The following is a 25,159-nucleotide window of genomic DNA, read 5'->3' as shown; positions in this document are numbered from 1 at the left end:
TATATCATGTATTTGTTTAATGATGTTAATTGTAGCTTAAGAACAAACATAGATAGTTTTTTGTTTATTATGTATATAGTAGTGGGTTCTGATGATGCATACGTTTGTATGTAAGCTTATGTTATATATAACTTTGTTAAAACAAAGCAATCAAAGTATAATGAAGTTGTGAAAAAAATAAAACGAAAAAAACGATAGTTGACCCTTGAAAAATAGAAAAATAAAAAAAACTGTAGGTAATCTGTAGGTAAATACCTACGGATTACCTACTGATTACCTTTATCTGTAGGTAATCCGTAGGTATTTACCTACAGAATACCTACGGTCTTTTCTTATTTTTCTATTTTTTAAGGGTTAAATGTCGTTTTTTCGTTTTATTTTTTTCACAACTTAATTATACTTTGATTGCTTTGTTTTCATCGAGTTATACATCACATAAACTTACATACAAACGTAGGCACCATTAGAACCCATTACTCATTTAGAACTTTTTTTTATATAAATCGAAGTTATTTTCTATACACACATACAAATAAGTACATACATTTACATACACACCATATGTATGTATGTATTATGTTTAGTATATCATGTATTTGTTTAATGATGTTAATTGTAGCTTAAGAACAAACATAGATAGCTTTTTGTTTATTATGTATATAGTAGTGGGTTGTAATGATGTATACGTTTGTATGTAAGCTTATGTTATATATAACTTGGTTTAAACAAAGCAATGAAAGTATTATGAAATTGTGAAAAAAATGAAACAAAAAAAAAACGATATTTGACCATTGAAAAATAGAAAAATAAAAAAGCCGTAAGTAATCTGTAGGTAAATACCTACGGATTACCTACAAATTACATTTATCTGTAGGTAATCCGTAGGTATTTACCTACAGATTACCTACGGTCTTTTTTTTTCTATTTTTTAAAGGTCAAATGTCGTTTTATTTTTTTTCACAACATAATTATATTTTGATTGTTTTGTTTTCGCCGAGTTATACGTTTGTATGTAAGTTTATGTTATGTATAACTTGGTGTAAACAAAGCAAATATATTTTCCAAATTAAATGTGATTTGTTTTTTATATATTTACAAATTTTATAGTAAATATTAAAGTTTAATAAATTTAAATTTTAGTAAATACTATATTGATGATATTATATTCAATTACTCGATTGAAGTTATATTTTTATAATGAATCAAAAGGGTAAGATATATAATTAAAAAAAAAAGAATATGTATACACTATATTAATTATATTGAAAAAAAAAACATAGCTCATAATATTCAAATTATATTTCAATGGTAGTAATAATTTCTGATGGTTTGATAAAAAAAAAGAATATTTAATTATAATACATCAATTTGCCAATTTGTTGATACCTACAAAATTCCTACGATTTCCTTATACCTTCAGAATTGCTACGCGCCACGCCTCCTAAAACCCAAATTCCCGCTTCACTGATTGTGCATCTGGCTCGTCGATCAAACTTACCCAAACAAAACCCTAGCTTACACCGGCGATTTCCGAACCCTGCTGCAGCACACATGCGCCGGTGATTCTCGACTGATACCTACATCGGCAACATTTTCAGGTAACCAATTCAACTTCTGCGATTTCCAAACGATCGATCGACGACCCACATTGACCAAACTGTTGCAGGTTTGCCCTCCAACCATCGTTTTCGTACACCACCGCCGACGCTGCCCCGTACTACCACCGTCGCTGCACCATACCACCACCATCGCTGCCCCACACCACCATCGGCGACACCCCAGGTATGTATTTCGATTTCAGTTTGCTCACATTTCACAAGATTTCAAATTTTCAGAAATCTAGTTTGTGTGTGTTGTAAACATACTGTTGCATCAATTCTCTGTTAAATAAGTTCTATGGATGAAATTTTATCTTCAATTAAGGTTGCATATCTTGTATATTTTAAATGTTGGTTTATTTTGGTGTTTGGTCAATACTAAACAATAAACATACTATTGCATCAACATATTGCAAGGAGTTTTGACCAAAAACATCAATTATTCTAGTCTTGCATGATAGGAAAGGGGTATTAATCATGGGAATACCAGCAAATAAAAGGCATGTTTGGTAGTGAAAGGGCAACTTGGGTATTTTAGCTTTTAAATCTGCTAGATAAGGATTATCTAGTAATTTTCTGTCTCTGGGTAATTTGCACAGGACCATTTTTGCAGTTTGCTGTTTTCATAAATATCCCAATAATTGTTCAGTTTTCAATTTTTCATCTATAAAAAAGGCTTATTTGTATTACATAGAGAGCATACAAGTGTCTACAAATGGGGATAGAAAAAGGATAAATACAAATGGAGTAAATAGAACCTAGCAGTTTCATTTCAATTAGTGATTAAAACTTTCATGTTCTTGTCTTCAATTTGTGTATTGCATAGAGAAAAAAGGATAAATGCAAATGGAGTTAAAAGAAAAAGGATAAATGCAAATGGGGATAAAAGAAAAAGGATAAATGCAAATGGAGTTAAAAGAACTTTCATGTTCCTGTTTTCAACTTTTTTACAAACTCACTGTCCAATTTGATAATTTGTTATACTTAAACGATCATGAAATTAATAAATGATGAAATAAATAAAGTAAACACTTCGAGCACAAGTAAAATGGTGCATGAAAAATAATTTGGGTCGGTTAGTTTGTGATTGTGTATGTTGTTTTAAAAAATTAGCATTTGGAACTGTAGCTAAGGCTTCATCGAAAACAGAGGAAACAGGGAGAGATATGACAGCAAAAATTGTTTCATATTAAATAAAATGAACAGCTACGTGCATTAGAGACAGAGAGACACTTTGTGTATTAGGTGTTTTTTATAATAAAAGAAAAATAGTTAAAAATATAGGGTTAATGGTATTGTTTTTTAACAATCACAATGCCGCTGCTAGTTTGCTACTTTTTTTAAAATATAAATAATAGGACTTCAAAGGGTAAAAGGAAATCTAATGGGACATAGCTTCAAATTTTTACAACGGTGACTCAAAATTTCAACAAACATTTCTAGGAGTAATTTTTTATATTATTTTGCTAGTTGATTTAATATTTTGACATCAACTTTTTAATATATTTTTTTTTTGAAAACAACACATATAATATTTTGCCATTATTAATATTAGGTCAAGTGCATTGCAATTATGGTTGAAAATGATACTATGTTGCTATTATTAAATTAGGTAAAACATAATGCTATAATGGGTGAAACTTATAGTATGTTGCTATTATTGATATTAGGTAAATTAAGTTATTGTTATTGATAATAATTTAAATACATTGATATTATGGATTTGAAATGTAAAGTACAATGATATAATGGATAAAAATATAGTATGTTATTATTATGCATATTAAAAGTTATTATTATGGATATTAAAAACAATGTACATTGTTATTATGAGTAGTGTGTTCTTATATTGAATTAAAAATAAAGTACATTGCTATCATGGTTTAAAGTTGAATTACAATTACTAACTGCATGTGTTTGTCTTGCTATTTTTAGGTAAATGAGTTGTGACAACAAGTGTCAAACATGCAACAAGCCAAGGATGAAAAGCAAAGTCAAATGGATTTGCAAATGCAACAAATGCGAAATGAAATGGAATTGCAAGTGCAATGACAATTGACGGACTTTTTGAAACAAATCAATCCGTCCGGTAATCCACCAGGTAGTTCTTAGTTTTTGTTTTAAAACACTTGATCAATGTTATGTTATTAACTAGTTCTTAGCTTTTGTCATGGTGTTGTAATGGTATTTTGAGTATTTGAATGTATGAATGGTATGTTAATGACTATTTTAATGTTAATGAATGTAATGATATTTGACTATTATTTTAATTATATTTTTGGTTTTTTTAGCAGAAATTTTGGATATTTTTTAAATTATAAATTTAATATAGCAATAGATTTTTGACTAAGTTGTAGGTATTATAAATTTAATATAGCAATAAAAACCGGTAAAAAATCATATAAAATTTGTAGGAAATAAATATTCTGTAGGTATTTTGTAGGAAATAAAATACAATAAAGTCTGTAGGTAATCTGTAGCAAAAGCGGTTGGTAGGTATTCCGTAGGAAAAGATGTTGGTAGGTATTCTGTAGGAAGAGTAGTTGGTAGGCATTCTGTAGGAAAATAAGTTTGTAGGTATCCTGTAGGAAAAATCAGTTTGTAGGTATTCTGTAGGAAAATAATCCGTATGTATTTTGTAGGTGTTTCGTAGGTAAATAATCCGTAGGTAATCTGTAGGTACTCCGTAGTTAACGTATTCCGTAGTTAAATTTGTAACAGAATATTCCGTAGGAAATGCGTAGGAAGGTTTGTAGCTAATTTGTAGGAAAAAATTACCCACGAGGGTTTTGCCTACAACTCGTTTTTTGTAGGAAATCTGTAGGTAACCCCTTGTTCCTACGGATTTCCTACCAATATTGTTGTAGGTAATTACTTAGTTTTCTAGTAGTGCACTCATTACATTTTATTAGCCTTGAAACGCCCTGGTAGATCCGTGTATATCATTGATGACTAACTTCCTAATGTTTCTACTTGTTTGAAATTTCCAACACCATTTAAATAGAAAATCTTTATTTATAGCAAACAAGATACCCACATGTAATCTGCCTTGTCTCTCCTAACTCTATTCCACTTAATCCACAACATTTTTCGATTGTTGTAATATCCTTATAAAAAAAAGTCTTATAAATTCCTTCGAGAGTTTTTTTTGGATAAAAGGGGAAACCCCTTGGCAAATTTTATTAAAAGAAAAAAAACAATACAAAGGAAGGAGGGCAACCACCCAAAAAAACTAACTACAAGATAAGAAAACAAACCTAACTAACAAACTAAAACAAGCTACCAACTAGAGAAATTAAAAATTACAAAGAGACCTATCTAAACACCACCAACTAATTCAAGCCCAAATTCAATTCCAAGGAATGGAGTGAAACCAAAAGTAGCTCACTAATAAAAAATCAATGAGCCCATGAGCCACAATCTTTAATCTCCAAGAATCTTCCATATCTTGAATCTTCAAGATGTACTTCAAATTCAAGTAAAGCAAAAATAAAATTTTGGCCTCATACTCGAAAAAATACTCCATGGCATGAAAAATAAATCTAATGTCACAAGGCAACCAAAGGACTTCCAAATTGTGAGAATCATCGGCCAACACCATCAAATCTTCACGAACTTCCGAAACAATCCAATCCAAACTAATTCCAAAAACAGCAACCAACTTCCTTTGAACTTTAGAGTTCTTGAAATCCTCCCCTTTGTTCTTCAAAAATCTTCTATTAAAACCCAATCCATTCTTGACCGAAGACAACCACAACCTCAAAATAACAATACATTTATACAACAAGCCCCCAAGTTGACCGAAACTATCTTTAGATCCAAAAGCATTAATCTCCCTTTCAACATCTTCTTTCAACAAAAAATGAACTTCAAGCGCCATGAAAGAAAAATGCAAAATCCGGGAAAATCACAAAAACTTCTAATCTTCCAAATGATCTTCAAATTAGCTCCATCAACATATTTGACAAATTTACCCCAAAGAGTCTTCAAATAAGCAACCAAGCAAGTATCCAACCAATCTCCAAAGTAGCCAACTTTTGAAAAGCATTGAATCTTTTTTTGGACCAACTATTAGCAAAATTCGAACCCTTGAGCAAATGAGAACCAATATTTTTAAGGTCAAAAATATTAAACCAACCAACTATCTTCTTTGGAGTCGAACCAAAGAAATAAATACTATCAATTCGAATTTGATTGGAAAAATTCCAAAAATACCCTTGAAAGGTAAACCAACTATCTTCGGGATTTGAACCCTTGGGGAAAAAAATGCCAAAATTTTTATGGTCAAAAATATAAAACCGAACAAATATCTTCCTTGGAGTCGAACCAAAGAAATAAATCCCATCAATTCCTTTTTTATTAAGGTATTTCCAGAAATACCCCTGAAGGTTAATTCCAAAAAAATTGCAATTAGAGCCTTCAATATCCACATCAAAGGAATAAATTCCAATGATAACCGGGATGAACCGATTGGCAAAAGTTTTAAGGTAAAACCAAAAGATCAAAAGTGGTTATTTTTATCAGAAAAAAGGAAATAACCAACCCAAAAGTAGTACAGTCTAAGGATGACGTACTCGAGCCTGTGTATTGTCGGGTGAATATCCCACCACTTGCTAATGGAAATAGGAGTGGCAACCACAAACGTGGAGATTCCTAGTTTCCTAGGAAGAAAACTACGAATAATGGGGATAAAACCCATTTGCATTAAAATGAGAACCACTTCAAAAGGAAAATACCTTAAGAAAGTCGGGATAAAATCGACATGCAAAGCAATTTTAGAATGAAAAATGCTAAACCATTTGTCGTCAATTCCTTTTATTATAAAGATATTCAAAGAATATACAACAAACCTAAATCCAAAATAAATTGAATTAGATCCCTTAATTTCCACATCAAATGATAAAAATCCAATGATATCCGGGATAAACCGGACATCAAAAATCTTAAGGAAAACCCAAAAGATCAACAAGTGATTGTTATTATTATAAAAAATGAAACAACCAACCCCAAAGTAGTAGGATGACGTACTCAAGCCCGTGTATTGTCGGGTAAATATCCCACCACCTGTAGTCACTCATCTTTCCACGCGTATCGATTTTGGGAACCAAAGCAATGGCTGTAGCATTAATCTCTTTGAGAATCGCCCCATTCACAAAAAACTCTTTAACAGCTTGACAGAAGTCTTCACCAATGATGGACCACATGGATTTGAAAATTTTAGCAGAATAACCATCCGGACCAGGGGCCTTGTCATCATCTATGTCAAACATGGCATTTTTAATTTCTTCATTGGTGACAATTTGAACCATCTCAACCGCCTGAGAAAGATCAAGCTTTTTAACAAATAGAGAATTCGGCTGTAAAATCTCCCCACAAGGAAACTCAATTTCGAGAAAATCACTGAAATAATCAACAAATTCTTTATACACTTCTTCTTCTTCAACCCAAACCCCTTCACTGTTTAAAATAGTTTCAATTCTGTTTTTATTTCTTTTCCCTTTGACAATTTTATGAAAATATTTAGAGTTACAGCCACCCTCTCTAAGCCAATGAACTCTGGCCTTCTGTCTTATAAATCTTTCCTCCTCATCATAAGCCTTTTTATACTCTCTAATAAACATAGCCTCCAGTTCACGAAGTTGAGGATTAAACGAATCCAGATCCAAATCAGATTGAATAGCCTCAAGCTCTTTGCGAAAATGATCAACCTTCTCTGAAAAATGCCCTTGCTCCCTTAACAGTTTACGAATTCGTTTTTTTAGCATTTTGAGTTTTTGAGTAAACTGGAACATTTTATAACCTCGTATTTCACAATTCCATTGCTCTTCAATCAGAACCTTCAACTCAGAAGAAAGAGTAAGGACATTTGGAAATTTAAAAGGTAAAACTTTGAACTTTAACTTCGAAGGCACTTTCACAATAACAGGACAATGGTCTGATAGTCTATAAGGATGGAAAGACGCAAATATAGAAGGAAAGGCTTCAGTTAAGCTATAATTACCCATCATGCGATCAAGCTTCTTCAACAGACCATATTCTCCTCTTGGATTTTGGCTCCAAGTAAAATTTATCCCATTACAGTTAACATCTTGGATCTTAATTTTGTTAACAAACTCAAGAAATTCAACCATGCCTCTGGTGAATCTCGAAGTGCCAGCCGTACTTTCATTGAGTTTTAACGTGACATTAAAATCACCACAATAACCGAAGGATCATTTTTGACTAATATGTTATGATATTCCAAAGAAGACCACAACATTCTTCTTTTAGTGTATTTGTTAGCAGCATACACAAAAGAACAAAAAATAACCTTCTTATTCTCAGGGAAAATAACTTTGCAATGCAGAACTTGATCATTATACTCAATCAAGTTAACATCAAAAAATTTGGGATTCCATCCAATTATTATGCGAGAAGTATTTCCAGAAATACCCCTATTCACAATCCACTTCCAAGAACTAAAAATCTTATCACAATTCTCTTTAAGCTTATTATAATTGACTTGAGATTCAAGAACAACAAACAAACTCAAACTATTGAAATTAATAACATCTTTAATATCTTTTTGTTTAGGGGATTGGTTCATCCCCCTAATATTCCAAAACCCAAAGTTGACCATCATTGGGAATTAGCATCCACTTTGGCATCATACTCTGAGATACCTTCGGTAACTTGCATTTGTTCCACATCATCCAAATAAGACAAATCAACCACACCAACTCCTTCCTTTAAATAACTGAACCGATCATCATCCTCAAGATCATTCAAAGCATCAAATTGATTATTAGAGAACGGAATCACTGGATCAGCTCCTTTTTCATTTTGATGAATCTTATCAAAATTGGAACTAACTTTTAAATCCATCCCCGATTTAGGAACATAAACATAATTATTTTGAGCTTTATGCCTTATATCCGCCTTTGAATTAGTCACCTGATGAAAATTCTTAACCGAAAAACTTTCCATATTACCCTTGTTACTCAAAAACACCCCAGTACCACTTCCTTTTTTATTACTAATGTTACTTTTGATGTTTTGGCCCTTCTCATAAAAAGAAACACCATTACTTCCATAGGATTGCCAATCTTTCCCATTTTGCCCTTCCTTCTAGAGTTTTAATGACAACTATAGTGGTTTTATAGAGTGAGAACCAATACAACCTTGTACTTCCAATAATATATCTAATTAGAGTCAACCGACCCCCATTGAACACATCTTTGTCTTTCCATCTTTTTTTTTTTTTTTTGAATTTTAGTAACCAAAGGTTGCCACACCTCTTTCTTGTTTATAGTATGTCCCACAGGAACACCAAAGAAAAATGAATGAAAACAAAAAGCTTTAAAATTAATAATGCCTGCCATATGTTCAACTTCCATAAAATCGACATCGACCACATATACACAATTTTTTTCAAGATTTAATTAAGGCGAGAAACCATGTAAAATGCCTTCAAAATTCTCACAAAAGACTTCAAAAAATTTATCGACCATTTCCTAATTAGAATAGCATCGCCAACGTAAAAAGATGTACAATATTTTTACTTTATCACCAACAGATCCCCCTTCTATAATACCTTGATTAATCCCCCTTCTATAATAACTTGATTAATCATTCTAGTTAAAGCCACATGGAACCTCTCCATCACCAATATGTGTGGGAATTGAGATAAAGGGTTTCTTGCCATAGACCCATAGTCGTTTTGAACTTACACATTGGGGATTCGTTAACCAAAACATACCTAATATCCAACTTTAGACAAGTTTGAATCCATCTTCTCCATTTTTCTTCGAAACCCATTACCTTGAAGGTATTATCAAGATACCCTGAATTCATGCAGTCGAACGCTTTCTCTATATCTATCTTCAAGACCAAAGTTCTTTTTACTCCATGAAAGAACTTCGTTATGATTTACAGACCACCAAAGATATATTTACTTTTCATTAAGGCCCTTTGAACACTATTCACCACTGATCCAAAAACCATCATTAGCCGATTTGCAAGAGCTTTTTCTATTATTTTATAGATTACACATATAAGACTAATCGGGAGAAACTTGTAAACATACAAAGGGTCATGATATTTCGGAATTGACATTACAAAAGTTACATTACATCGACGACTCAAATTCTTTTATTGCATCAACTATGTCTCCACCAATTAAGTTCTATTTTTTTTTTTTGGAAAAATCAATGGTGAACCTATCGAGTCCTGGGGACTTCTGTATACCACAACTCCAAACAACGAATTTAATTTCATCTTCCGAGAACGGACCCTCCAGTTACATGAATTTTGACATAATATTTGGTAATAGTTCTTGAAAAGCAATGAGAGAAGTATCATTTGAGGTAAGATGGATAAAATTAATGTTATGAGTGTTATATATTTATAAAATTATATAATTAACAAAAACGGATACAACAGAGAAAAGGGCTGAGGTGTCTACGGGTAAATATCAACTAAAAGGGAGGATACAATCATATGCTCAATATACATTACTATTGCATTCTTGAAATGTTAGAAGTCATGCCGTGTATACTTAGCCTTAATTATCTTTTCAGGTGCTTTAAAATTCCCTTCCAACCCTCTTTTAGACTTACTTACTTAGCTCCTTGGCAACATGATAGTCAAGTGCAAGCACAAGTTATTAACCTCATAACACTACATCACCTTCTAGTATACTCATATATGGTTACAAACGCATAGTGAGGTTCAAAATTATACCGTTTTACAATATACATCTATTTGAGTTATGTTTTATTTATAATCGTATTTGCTAAAATAAAACAAATGTTTGTGATCATCTAAATTATAGCTCTAATGCATAGAGCCTCTTAAATTCTTTAATTTAAAAATATTGTATTAAAATTGTAATATTGTTTAACCCCTTAACCAATTCAACTGACTCACTTATTGTATTACTTTTCATAATCTTCTTTATCTAACATGAGGAAAATATTATGTGAAAACAATTCTTTTTGTGGGAAACACAAACATGTGTTGAACCGAACTCTTTAATAAGAAACAATACTTTTTGTTATGACCACTCAAGAGGAAATTTCAATTTCAAGGCCAAGTGTTTAAGGACTCACACCACATTGTTAATTTAGGACTTCACTCTTTTAGTTCACTTTTTTAGAGACTACTACTCTTTGATTTCCAAACACGTGTTGAACCCAACTCTTTAATAAGAAACAATACTTTTTATTATGACCACTCAAGAGGAAATTTCAATTTTAAGGCCAAGTGTTTAAGGACTCACACCACATTATTAATTTAGGACTTCACTCTTTTAGTTCACTTTTTTAGAGACTACTACTCTTTGATTTCTTGGATTGTTGGAGCAAATGAGCTCCTTACCTATTTTGTAGCCTTCCACTTCTTTAGTAAAAGGTTCTAGATTTTTCTAATAACTTAGTATATACAAGTTTTTTTCTAGAATGTTCAATATAATACTATAGAAATGTCTACAAGGCTACATATGTTTCTATGAAGGCCTAGAAAATTCTAGTCAAGCCTTCTATGACATTTTAGAATCTTCCATGTCTTCTAGGACGTTTAAGAATCTCCATGTCTCTTCTAAAACGTTTTGGAATCCTCCACTGACATTTTAAAACATTATAACTAGGCCTGGCAATTGGGTTGGGTTCGGGTTGGCGGGTCAGAAAACATAAACTCAACCCAACCCATATAATATATGGGTTGACGGGTTGGCGGGTCACGGGTTGGTGGGTTGGAAACCTCAACCCAACCCAACCCATATAACCCGTTTAAGTATATGGGTTTGCGGGTTCACAAGTTAATGGGTCAAACCCAACCCATATAACATGTTTAATAAATAAACAACACATTTTAAAAAATGAGGTTTTTTCAACATAAATTCATAAAATGATTAAAGTAAGTAACATAAAAAAAGGGTTTTCAACATAAATTCATAAATTAAATAACATCCAAATAAAAATGAATTAATGAAAACATTCATAGAAAGTGGATGTGTTCTTCGTTCGTGACTCGTGAAAATAACGACATGTATTTTTTCTGATTAACGAACCACAAATGCAGATAGTCACATACAAATAAGGAAGGAATATAATGATACAGAATATTACGAATACGGATGGAAATAAAATTTCATTAATAATTAAATAGATCATATATATATATATATATATATATATATATATATATATATATATATATATATATATATACACGAGTTGGCGGGTTGACCCGCGAACCCAAACAGATAACCCAACCCTACCCATGAAATAAACGGGTTGGTGGGTTGGCGGGTCAAAATTTTCAATTCAAACCCGTCTATTTTCGGGTTGGGTCGAGAGTTGCCACCCCTAATTATAACATCTTATAGATCATGGGCTTCTACTCAAAATGGGCTAATTAGACTTCTTGATAATTCAGCTTTCACAGTTGTTGGGACAGTTGGGGTACACTTACGTTGGACATCTTTTGATGTCACAGTATTTTGTGAACTAATCCCACAAAAATCTACATGAATGTCCGATAACAAGAATAAACGGTTGGTAGTTATCATTTAACTCAATTTTCAAATACGATGCATGCATATTGTCCATAACATTTGAAATCCAATTGGTTAATTATCTTTCACAACTAAAATTTATAAATATAAACCACTAATTGATACTTATAATATTATGCATTACAAGTTATAGTCGAATGGAAGGGATTGCTCGATTTCACCAGAATAGCAAACATGATGGCTGGAATTTGCCTCTTTGAAAGCATTTGTCTCGAGTACATGTTGCTCACAAGCTTTCGGTTTGTTTTGACCCCTGTATGCATTGCAGATGTATGCAACAAAATTCTGGTAGTCCTGTAGTATCATTTCTACTTATGTTAGTATACTATATCATACTATCATGCATGATCACATTTACTTGTTTAATAAATTTGATTGATAATTACATAGTCTTCGACATGCTATTATATGACTCTAGCATTATACATTTTCATAGTAATTTAATGGCTTAGCTTGGGACCCTTTTTTTGTATGTTGTATTAGATCCATGTATTTCAAGTATCATCAAATAAGCACTCTCTCATAACGAGAGTATTGTCAAGAACATCCACAATTCAATTTAATGAATGGTTGAATGAGGTGAAATATATAATTGACATTTAATGGATTAATCTCAATCATAATATGATGCCAAGTGAGCACTCAATAGATTTGAAGTTCAATGAACATTGAAGTATTGAACTTTCAATGGGAAAAAAATTACTAACATTTTTCTTAATTTCTAAAATATGTTCAATTGAATGTAGAGTTCAACGTATTGTATTAAATGATAAATTTGTATGAAAACTGAAATAGTGATGTGACAATCTATTACACTTTATAGAATTCAAGGAGAGAGAGAGAGAGAGAGAGAGAGAGAGAGAGAGAGAGAGAGAGAGAGAGAGAGAGAGAGAGACCTCTTGAAGTGGTTTATCATTGACAAGAAGCCATGGGACAAATCTGTGAGGAGGGTTGAGATGGTTTGTCTCATCAGCAAATTTTAGTTCAAGCTGGCATCACATGATCAAAACATGAATGTATTGTATTGTATGATATTAGTAGATGATTTGTAATTTCAATTCTAATTAACCACCGATATCTAGAGTGCAAATTGATTCTAGTTCAATAGTTAATTTTTTTAGAACCGGCAAACTAACATATTCCTAAAAACCAAATATGTCTCCTAATGAGATTTGAACCCATGACTTTTCATTTGAGAATCCGCTAGGCCAAAGACTCTTTGATTACTAGTACAATATTTATTTATTTATATTGTTTGACACTAGACAAACAATATCGCCTAAATTGTAGTTGTTTAAGTGATTAGAGTTTTTCAAAACATTAAAAGTACATTTCCAAACCAATTATCGTGTATAATCTATTGAAATTACCAAAAGTGCATAATATTTTAATTTGTTTTTTTTTTCTTATTACAACACTAAATTTTAAAAAATATATCCAAATATAGCAAAGTCATCCAAACGGAAACTAACTTGTATCTATATGATTATATAGATTTCTCAAAATATAATGTCATAACAAAAAAGATTAGAAGTACAATGTTATAACTAAATATTATTTTGATTAAAAAAAAACTTATACATAATGGTAACAAAACATAAAAGAAAAATATATAATACATAAATAAATAAACAATATGATACTAGCTATTGTTAATCATTTTTAAGTACTATTTTGTCCATATTTTTTAAATGTTGGAAAATGCATTCAAAGTCACATGTTGAAGTTAAAAGTTTAAAAGGTAACGCACAAAGTAAAATGGTGAAGCATGGGAATGGAAGTACTTACATCAACACCTTTTCTACTTTGGTAACAATCCGTGATGGGTTGTGGGTGAATTTTGAGTGAATTCATACAAGATTTCCATTCACCATGTTTTCCTTGCAAATTCAATTCTTCAATACACTTGATCATTTCAAACCATAGTCCCTATATACAAAATTCATTTATGAAACAAGTATAAGTGTATAAACGAGGTCTCACATTTAAATTATAGACATTCAAGTCAAAGTCAAGGGTGTGGTTTATGAGGGTTAAGACCATATTTGACAAATTAGCTGAAAAACTAGTTTTTAGCTGAAAAATAGGTGGTAGTTAATTAGCTAGCTTATGAATTAATATTGACTTGTAAACAGTAGTTTATAAGCTAAATTGCAATGTAAAATGACATAAATAGACATTTACATGTATAACTAAAAAAAAATAAATAAATAAATAAAATTAAGGACATATTTAAAATATTTATGAAAAAACTCCATAATCTTTGTCAAAAACTATCTCAAATTAGTTTATCAAAGCTGACTTATAAGCTAGTTCATAAGTTAAAATAAATTAGTTTTGTGATTTTACCAAACAACAAATTATAATAAGCTAGCTTATTTGCCAAAGAGGACTAAATGTTCATACTAACAACGGGGTCATTTAGCATTTTCGACAATTTAATGACTTTTATATATAATAGTAACATACTTTAATCTTCATCTATTTCATACAAAGTAATTTTGGCATTAAAATTTGTCAAAAGTTTTCAATGTTGAATGTGGTGAATAAAAAAGGCATATGGTCTAAAATGCACATAAGCCGTTCGAATTAGCTTAAAGTGTGTCAAATATATTTATGTATTTAACCATATCTAAAATAATTGACTCATTTTGAAACATTAGATAATTATTTGACTTTAATTTATATATTTGAACACATTATAAAACCCTTTCTTTAAATCATATATCAAATAATTGTCAAATGGAATATTTCTTTTTATGTTCATATAAATATTTGGTTACTATTTACTAGATAATTATTTGGAATATATAATCACATGTAGTAGATGCTTTAAATATCTTTTAATGACAAGAATTTTAGTCATGAAAAAATAAAAAGATTTGTGCATGAAAATGAATATATTCACAGATTTTTAGCGTTAAAATGCGGATGAAAAAACTCAAAAAAGTAATGATACAATATATTCTTCATTCCAACATTGTATTCGATCATTTTATTGATATGCATGTATTTTCTTGAGACCCATAAATTATATAAACAATGAAATAAAAAAAGAGAGCTTAAATCATACCGAGTGAGGCAACAAGTCGATTGCACAAGCCTCCACCATATCAATCAAACATTCATCAGGGCCATGCTGCAAAATAAGTAACATGAATACATGATCAGTGGAATTTCACAGAATAATTATTTATAAAAAACACAAATAAACGTAAAAAACTTTTATCGCTTTAACAATATCTTATAACTTCAACTCTTCAAACCACTTAATAAATGTATTCAACTATTTCTCTGCAATAACAATTAAATTAGAACTATACCGTGTGTATCACACAAAACACAAGCAGTAATTATGACACGACATACAAGATATTTCATTTTCCAACATATATAAATCGAAAGATCCAAAGCATTAACAACAACACAGTGACGAGTACTTCTTGCAATAAAGGTTGTACTTTACCTGGCAAATCCAAGCATTGTTAGGAGCAAATTGAGTATTACCCCAAGGTATCATCCTAAGATCTACAATGGAGACGAGGTTTCCTTCATACAAAGCTTTACCCAGTTGATTCACAATGAAGTTTGCACAATATGGGCATAAAGATTCATAGTATAATGAGACCTTCACTTTATCTTCAACACCATATGATTTTGCCATTGCCATCAAGAAGATCAACACTACCATCTTATGCCAAGAAGCCATTGCTTTTCTTTGATGTTTTTGACACTGTTTGTATACAAGAAATGGGTATCCGATCTCATCTTTTTATACAAGTGGGTATCACTTTCTTACATATTTTACTTTCTTGGGCCAAACCCTTTTCTGGATATGGAAATAAAAGTACAATACAATTTGCAACTTTTATAGGCAGTGTATAAATATTTATTCCACAGTTGTGTTAATGTGGTCATTTTTGTGGGTAAATTTCTTTCAAGGGCTAATGGGATTTGTAACTTTTGAAGTTTGACGCGGAGTTTTAAATACGCGCCATAACTTTTATAGCACTTTATAACTTACTATAGTATTAAAGAATAGTTATGTCGCATATTTAATACGCGCCCTGATGTTTATAACGCTTTTGTTATGCATTTATTTATGGTTTTTATATAATCTTAAATAGTTACGTTCCATATGTAATAATAATAGTTTATAATTCAAAAATTATATACATTTTTATAAGGATGCATTGATGAGCTAGAAATTTTATGTCCATAACATTAAATTAAAAGTATGATTTGGTAGTTGAGTGGTTACCCTCATTTACTTTTCAACTTGTTTCTCAAAAGAGTAGGATAAAATGATATCTAAAATACACTAATTTCTGTTTATAGAAGGTATATACTAGCCGTTATCCGTGTTAAGCGACGGATGCGAATAGTTTACATCTAAACAATTATAAAAAAAAATCATGCTAGCAAAAACAAAATCAATAAGAATTAAAAATGAAAAGTTGGAATTTTTTACAAATATACATGAACACATGATTAAACTAAATAGCTTTGACAATTTATAAATGATAAATTTTACTCGAAAGATAGTCATACAACCAGCCAAAAAATAATTGACTACTCAAGTCAAAAATGAGGTCGACCATTTGACTTCTAGCCTAGCACAAATGAAAACAACCCAATGCTTACCGAACATATAATAATATTTCCATTTGTCTCAAGAATCTGAAAAAGACAGAAACAATGAAAGTAAGATGCAATTTATTAAAAAAAAAGAGAGAGATTAGTTTTTTTTCACAAATAATTTACTACATCTAAACAATTATAAAAAAATCATGCTAGAAAAAACGAAATCAATAAGAATTAGAAATGAAAAGTTGTAATTTTTTACAAATGTACATGAACACATGATTCAACTAAATAGCATTGACAATTTATAAATGATAAATTTTACTCGAAAGATAGTCATACAACCAGCCAAAAAAGAATTGACTACTCAAGTCCAAAATGAGGTCGACCATTTGACGTCTAGTCTGGTCACAAATGAAAACAACCCAATGTTTACCGAACATATAATAATATTTTCATTTGTCTCAAGAATCTGAAAAAGACAGAAACAATGAAAGTAAGATGCAATTAATTAGAGAGAGAGAGAGTAACACAAGGTACAATTCTATATATAAAAACCACTTTACAATTGAATTTTTATTTTTGCCAATTAAAATGCATCCTCCATTCGAAGTGTTATTAAAAAAAAGATAGCCACACCCCTCAATCCACATACTTTTAATTGTCGAACATAGCAGGCAAAATAGTTGGAATCTGAATATAATATCTTATTGCCGAAATCCCCCAAGAAAACCTATCAATTGCATTGTGAACTTACCTAATTGTGATTTGTTAAACAAAACAGTGATCAAGTACTGAAAATCACATTTCAGAAATGACTCGCTAAAGAAAATAGAAGATTATAAATAGTTGATTTCCTTTTCAAACAATAACTAGGTCTTGCAAGTTCTATAATCCTAACAGTTCCTCGGACAGAACTTACCTGAAACACCATCAAACCCTTCAAGAGTAAGGAAATAGAAATATGGTCATATATATTTATAAATATAGATATTTATAAGTAAACTTATTTCATTTTAACGTATAAGTGGGCTTTCTCCGACTTCCTACTAGGAACATGACATACACTTCATACTCATCATGTCAACAATAATTGTGGTGTCCATGGTTTTACCATAAATGTTCAACTTTTATTAGCTTTTATCAATTGAAATGCATAAAAAGAGAGATAAATGCAAGTATGCAGTATAAATAGACATATTCTAATAGCATAGCGGTAAATACTTGTATGAAATTGTCTGTCATATGTTTAGATTTAAAAAAAATGGATTTTCTTTGGTTAGTGGCTATATAATAATAATAATAATAATAATAATCATAATAATAATAATAAGTAATTCAAATACATATAGACATGACCGAATCTAATGAGAGGATTCATTATTAACACCATTAAGTCGGGTTTGACTGCATAGAAAACTATAGGCTTCAACGGTGCAATTAACATTCTTCTCTATCCTAAGTATCCACCACATTGCCACCCACTTCATGTGTGTTGATGTATACTTACAACAAAAGTTCTATGTCTAGTCATAAGAAAAACATATCGTTGTACATCAAAGTATAACGATGTAATAAGAAATACAATTCCATGTTTATTAGGCCCATGACATGTAACATGTGTGTAACACCCATTTCCCGGAACAGGTCGGTTAAAGGTCTTGATGGGTCAAAGGTAAAGTTTTTGGGAAAAATATTATGACATGACGTGGTGAAAGGAGCACCACGACGTGGCATGTGAAATGGATGAATCGCATATCTGATGTTTTCCACGACGTGGCAGTTGTTGCAACCCAAGCCCATGATATTTTAGGGTTTCCTCCATATTTAAGCCCCTAAACTCAAGTTTCAGGGCATCCTCCTCAACCTCCATCCCTTACAAACAAAACCCTAGCCTCCATGAAGCTATGAAGGCTTGATTTCTTGATTTAGAGCTTAATCTTTGGATTTTGGGTAAAGCTTGAGAAAGGAGAAGTCCATCTTGGTCCAAGGGACCAAGGAGGGAACTCTGATCCACTATATTCTTCAAAATTTTGAGTGTTTGAAGTTATAAAGCTCTCATCTTGACTTATGTTCTTCTTGATGCAAGTTTGGATCCTTTTTGTATGATTTTGGTACTTTCCTTGGATGCACTTGGAGTTTGAAAAACTCCAGAGCTTGTAATGGCTTCTCTAGGTCATTAGACTTCTACGAAATAAGAAAAAGGACCATGATTGGTGTATCTTGTGTCCATGCTCAATTTATAGCCTCATTAAGGACTTAATGGACTTATACTGTTAGATCTAGCCTTAATATGAAGTTCTAATGGGTAAAGTTGGAAACTTTATCTATTAAGTCAGTATGAAAGTGTAGATCTGAGATTTTGGGCTTTGATCTTAAGGGATTATGCACTTAATGGAAAAGTTGGCAATCTGCCAGATCTCACGACGTGGCCAAAGGCCTGCCACGTTGTAACGATTCCTAGATGCTCTACTATTTTATCTTTAGCTGGCCACGACGTGACCAAGAGCTTGCCACGTTGTGGGGAGTCGTTGATTGTTGACTTTTTGACCAGTTTGAATTTGGGTCAAACTTGAAGGAATTGAGTTATTGATTAAGGTTCTAACGTGTTTTGGTGCTAGTTGGTTCATGGGAGAAATCAGTATAGAGAGTAAGCATGTTGTTGTGTTTCTTGTGTCTCCGACTCAGGTGAGTTTCCTCCACTAGACGATCACCAACCTACTGGTACTCCAACCAACATACTACTACTCTTATATCCTAACATACAAGGATATGCACTGCAATACATAGCCTAAGAACTCTTGATCTAGGCTTCTTGCATGTTCCTTGTTTGGTTGTGGCTCTAGAGTGGGATCTCATGTTCGAATGTCTATCTCACATCTGGTTACATATAGTTATGCATTCCTTAGAGATCTGTCAGTAGTGGTGTTGTACTGTATGAGGCCGGGTATTGCGGTAGTGAGCTGTTAGACAAGTAGACTAGGGTGGATATTTAAGTGTTTTTATGTGATTACTTGGTTAATTACTTGTTTTATATGTCTACATATTGTGGTGGGGTGGGTTACAGCGGTCCTGCTTTATGTTGTAGGCCAACAAACCCAGGAGCAATCCGGTCTTAAGCTTTGGGTCGGGTGGGGGTAAACCAGTCTTAAGTTGTGGGGTCAGGGGCAATCCAGTCTTCGTGTTGTGGGCATGGGGGAAATCTAGTTTTCATGTTGTGGGCCCGGGCAATCCATTCTTCATGTTGTGGGCCCGGGGGTAATCTAGTCTTCATGTTGTGGGCACGGTGTGCATGTATTGTATGTATATTCATTGTATGTATATTGTGGTGTGTGGTATTTTGGGGGAACTCACTAAGTTTTGGCTTATAGTGGTGGATTAAATGTTTTTCAGGTACCAGTGAGTCATGATCGTGGGAAAGCGAAGGCGTAACTGTACACATTCATCAGCAGCAATGGAGATTCCGCGTTTACTATGTTACTCTGATTTTTAAATAAATGTATTTTGGAACAAATGGTTTTTATTAACTTGGTTTCTATAAATGTGAAGTTTTACCTTAATTAAAAATGAGACGTTACAATGTGAATATGAAAATTATTGTTATCAAGAAAATATTCCCACCTCATCAAAAGCAACCCCAATCATTTGAACACCAATAGGAAGGGCATTTTGGACAAATCCACATGACAAAACCAATGCAGGAAATCCAACCAAATTGACATTCACCTGCAATTTCACAAATGAAAACAAAAAAGCCAGAAACAATATTAAGAAAAACAACTTATTGCATCCAGAATAACATAAAAGGAACAAAAGCTAGCAGTTAAGAAACAAGCTTAGAAAGACTTACAATCATGATATCCCCCGCATACACTGCCAATGGATCATTTTTATTTTCACCTGTAAATAAAGATGATTGCTTTGACATCAAGAAAGAATGAAGAATCCAGAGAAAAAAAAATGATGATGTGGAAAATTACCGATTTTATAGGTGAAATTAGAATATCGTGTTCATCTAATGTTGCCTTGAAGATTTACTGGACTACAATCCTCACCTAAATCACTAACATCACCATAATTTACTGTTTAGTCATGTCAATGATATCATCAAACATTTATGCTCCAGGAGTCGGGTTTTGATGTCGCACTCTATGAACAATAGAAAAGAAAGGGGAAGAATCCAAGTTGCAAAAGTTCAGTAAATAGGATAATCAGTTCATCTATGAACTTAGAAACTATATTTCTTAAATTAGTCAATGTTACCTAAGTAATCCTCACACTACAAGAAAAACACGATTTTTACTAGGGAAGGGCGCTATGGAACGTATTTTCATTGTTAATCTGCAATGGATCGTGCTATGGAATGTCGTTCCATAGCAAGGTTGCTACCACATTGTCTACGGAATTTATTTCCAGTAGCGAGCATTGGACTTGCTAGGGAAAATGCTACCGACTTCATATCCGTTGGTATTATACTACTGATATTTCTATGGAAACAACTTTCGTAGCAATTTTCCAACGGAATTTTTTTCGAAAACACTTTCCGTTGTACTGCTGCTATGAAATTAATTATCGTGGTTAATATGCAACAGAATTTTTCAACGAAAAACAATTACATAGTTGCTTTGCTATGGAAGTATCATTCCTAGCTATTTACCTCCGGAATTATGCTGCGGAATTTTATTTATGTTGCTTGTTTTGCTATGGAAAAAAAAAATCCTAGCTAAGTTGTTAGGAATTTTGTTATGAAATTAAATTACATAGCAAATTTGCTAAGGAGTTGAAATTCATAGCTATTTAGCTATGAAAATTTGCCACGACAATAAAACTCATTGAATTTTGACTACGGAGCCAATATCCATTGCAACTTTTGTTACGAATTTTGTTAGGAGTTAATATTTTGTAGCTATTCAGCAATAGATATTAGCTACAAAAATCAGTTTCATGGATGATTTGCTATGGAGTAAATGTTCATTGCTATTTTGTAATAATTTTTGTTACAAAACTAAATTCGGTAGCATTTTTGCTAAGTAATTATAATTCATAGTTATGTTGCTACGGAAATTTGCTACCAAAATCAATTTCGTAGCTATTTTGCTTTGGAGTAAATTAATCGTTGATGTTTTGTTACGAATATTGTTAAGGAATGAAATTATGTTACCAAAATCAACAAAGAATGCATCTAAGAAACGTTTCTATTAATCGTTTCTCTTGTTTGGTTGTATTAAACAATAAAATGGAAACAAGTTTTTTTTACCATGTTTATTACTTTTCAAACAACATTTTATTTTATAATAAATCATGCTCATAACACAAAAGATATATTATTTGTGCTAGCCTAATAATCATATTGTGATATGAAAGTTTTCAAATTTATATATAAAATCTGAAAACATAAAGTTTAACAAATACATAAATTTAAAAACAAATACACAAAGTTTAACAAATAACATATGTATAGAGCCTTCAGCCTGACGGGAACGCCTCACCGGGCCTTCAGCCTATCTCGACCGTTCTCTGGGCCTTTGGCCTGACAGGTACGCCTCTCAGGCTTGCAGTCTGATGTGTGCAAAAGTACCTACTAGTTTTAAATTTATAAGCCAACGAACTTAACTAGCTAAAATGCACCTAGGCAGTGTACCTAGTCGCATTATAGAATAGTTTAGGTAAGTCGGGTGTCGATCACAGGGAACAGATTTAATTAACTAATTGGTTTTTTTATCAGATTTTGCAAGTTCAGACAAACTTAAACACTCAACAAAAACAGTTGTAATCAATATATTAAAAACACTTTCGTTTAGTTTCGAATCCACCTTTTTCCTATGGGTACCTCTTATTTATGGATTAATAAAGTTGGTTACCAATTTATATGTAATTATCAATTTGGTCAAATCTACTAATATTTTTACCAATTCATGAACTACTACGTAAGGTCTTACATTAGCAAACACAGAATTAGTTATTAATGATAATTGGGCTATGTAAGATATATCTAGATAATCATCTATGGTAAAGACAATTAATCAAACACAATTATGGTCACAATTATGTTCTCTAACACAGCTAAAGATGTTACCTTTATTACTTAACTAAGATTAGGTTAATCCTAGCTCTAGCAATTTAATGGTCACTAAACTACTATGTAAACAAGTTCATGCAATTTAATGGTCACTAAACTACACTTAACTTGAATTAAAGCAACAAAGATGCATACTTTAACATGTTAGGTAATGATAATCAAACACATGCATAAACCAAATTCATATAATCCATAAAATAAGAAAACTAGCACATAATATTAAGGTTTCATCTAACTAAACGAAAGTCTACTAATTTCGCTACTCATATCTGAAAGTAAACACATAAGTTCATAAGAACTTAACATGATTAAATTAACGCAAACCGAATGTAGTGTTTTAATCTTCAAATTCTCGATCTTCAAACAATCTCTCCTTCCAAAGCGTGTTTTTCGCACTTTTCTGACCTCTAAGCTCGATTATAAATCCATGAAATCAGATCCAACCTCCCCAAAGTCGATATGCTAAGGGATATTTATAGTTTCTAAAAATCGCATCTCACGTTGTGAGAATTAGTGTCTCACGTCATGATCTCAGTAGAATTCGTGTTCGGCAAGGAAACTGCATTCCGCGTAGCTATCTTCTAGAAGAATCAATCTCACGTCGTGAAATTATACTCCTCACGTCGTGAGAACTGGGAATTAGCATTTGGCATGAAAACAACATCCGTCCGAAATTTTGTTTAGTTTTCAGATCATTTTGAATCTCGACAATCGGAGTTACGAGTCATGAGATATGGTCAAAATATTGACGAGGGGTGAAGTTGTCCAGCAACATCCTTTTTGTATCTTTTTCAGCTCCAGTCCTCCAAGTATCCAAATTTTGTCGGTTTCAATCATTTTCTTCGAGAATGTCCACTTTTGGCTGCAAAATATAATTTAAACATTATAAGTACCAAATATCTTCGCAATTAACTAAACTATAACTTAAAATGTATTAATGTATTGCCTAGAAATATGTATAAATATGACACTATTACGGTCTATCAGGGACGCCATGGTCTCTTGGCCTTCAATCTACACTGGTCCGCCTCAACCCCAACCGCTCCTCCCGAGCCTCAGTGTCTTCGGCTTACAGCCAGACCGCACAGAGTATCTTGGCCTATAGCACAAAGCAGGACCGCCTCAACCCAAACTGAAACACATGTCAACATATAAAAAATCATGATCAAGTAGGCACATAATACATGCAAACAAAAATAATACAACTCACTACCACCTACTAATCCTCTCACATCGTACAGTCCTGCTACCAGCTAACCTCCATAGAATGCGTAACCATAAGTAACCAGAGATAAGATAGCCACCCGAGCAGATGATCCTACTATAGAGCCACAACCAAACAAGGAACAGGCAAGATAGCCTAGACCAAGAGTTCTCAGGCTATCCTACATGACCACAGATAATCCCTAAGGGCACTCCATAAGTGATGACCAACAAGCACAGATAACATACAGTTCTACAGATTATTACAGCAAAGCAACATATGCAATACCAAGAGACAGATCACTAAATCATAACAACATACTCGATACCATAACACAGATCTAACATATCACTTGTAACATCCCAAGATTTGTCATTTATAGTCCCTGGGGATAGAAGGGTGAAGCCATGAAAGTCTAAGGGCTAAATTGCAATTACTGGGATCAGGAGGAGTACGCTGCACGTACATAAGGGTACGTTGAGCGTACTAGGCGTGCCCTAGTACACTGTGTTGGATAAGGTGTCTAAGTCCATAACTATTTATGGTATGTACTTGACCCGGTTGGCATGGTCCATTTGGATTGCATGGCATTGCAATACTTGGATAGACCAAATGAGAGAAAGGACACTTAAGGTTTATTAATATATTATAAGTTCTAATATATTAATAATATTATTTAATTAGTATTGATCAAGAATTAATTTGGAATTAATTAAGTGATCAAAAGGAGACTAATCAAATATATGGGGTTGATTGTGTAAATAATCCATTCTTGTATAGTGGGCTAATTATCCATGGTTTATATGAATTGGGCTAAAACCCATAAGGTGCTCCATGGATAGTCCATGGAGGTTATAAACCCATGGATCATGGAATATGAAAAGCCATGCACATTAGGGTTTACATGGAGTAACCCTACATGTGGCACACTATATAAGAAGCCCTATGGTAAGCAAAATCGGCCACTAAGTGAAGAACAAGAGGGCTAGCCGATTTTGAGTGATAAGTGAACTTCTTTTAAGGTTATTCCAAGTGTTGTGGTGTTGTGTGAGACATTTGAGGCATCACACTTGAGGTGCTAGGCTCACAAGGTTCTCAAGGAATCCAAGCAACAAAAGGTATGTTATTCTACTAGCTTT

General features: G+C 32.4%; 2 protein-coding genes and 1 long non-coding RNA gene across 4 annotated transcripts; 1 reads left to right on the top strand and 2 right to left on the bottom strand.

The window, feature by feature from the left end:
• Positions 1–1,405: 1,405 nt before the first annotated feature.
• On the top strand, positions 1,406–3,862 carry LOC145138506 (uncharacterized). The gene is made up of 3 exons (XR_013721564.1): positions 1,406–1,598; positions 1,667–1,782; positions 3,534–3,862. It is a non-coding gene; the product is annotated as an uncharacterized LOC145138506 (long non-coding RNA).
• Positions 3,863–6,580: 2,718 nt separating this feature from the next.
• On the bottom strand, positions 6,581–7,729 carry LOC145139497 (uncharacterized). The gene has a single exon (XM_079073300.1). It carries the CDS (start codon positions 7,727–7,729, stop codon positions 6,581–6,583), a length of 1,149 nt encoding a protein of 382 aa, XP_078929426.1.
• A 4,393-nt stretch (positions 7,730–12,122) lies between these two features.
• LOC145138028 (gamma-interferon-responsive lysosomal thiol protein-like) lies at positions 12,123–15,969 on the bottom strand. Of its 2 annotated transcripts, XM_079072170.1 has the most exons (5): positions 15,620–15,960; positions 15,227–15,292; positions 13,942–14,082; positions 13,050–13,142; positions 12,123–12,447 (listed from the first exon to the last, which is right to left on the bottom strand). In XM_079072170.1, the coding sequence occupies exons 1-5, from the start codon at positions 15,860–15,862 to the stop codon at positions 12,274–12,276; spliced, it is 717 nt and encodes a 238-aa protein (XP_078928296.1). In that variant the 5' UTR covers positions 15,863–15,960; the 3' UTR covers positions 12,123–12,273. The 2 variants fall into 2 exon arrangements, with proteins under 2 accessions (XP_078928296.1, XP_078928297.1); XM_079072171.1 differs by lacking the exon at positions 13,050–13,142 and having other exon boundaries at positions 15,620–15,969.
• Between the last annotated feature and the right edge of the window lie 9,190 nt (positions 15,970–25,159).

This window comes from Lactuca virosa, chromosome 9 (genome assembly GCF_052849685.1).
Source record: "Lactuca virosa cultivar CGN04683 chromosome 9, Lactuca_virosa_CGN04683_v6, whole genome shotgun sequence".
NCBI classification, from domain to species: Eukaryota; Viridiplantae; Streptophyta; class Magnoliopsida; order Asterales; family Asteraceae; genus Lactuca; species Lactuca virosa.
The sequence above is the reverse complement of the archived record's forward strand: the minus strand, read 5'-3'. Positions and strand labels throughout refer to the sequence as shown.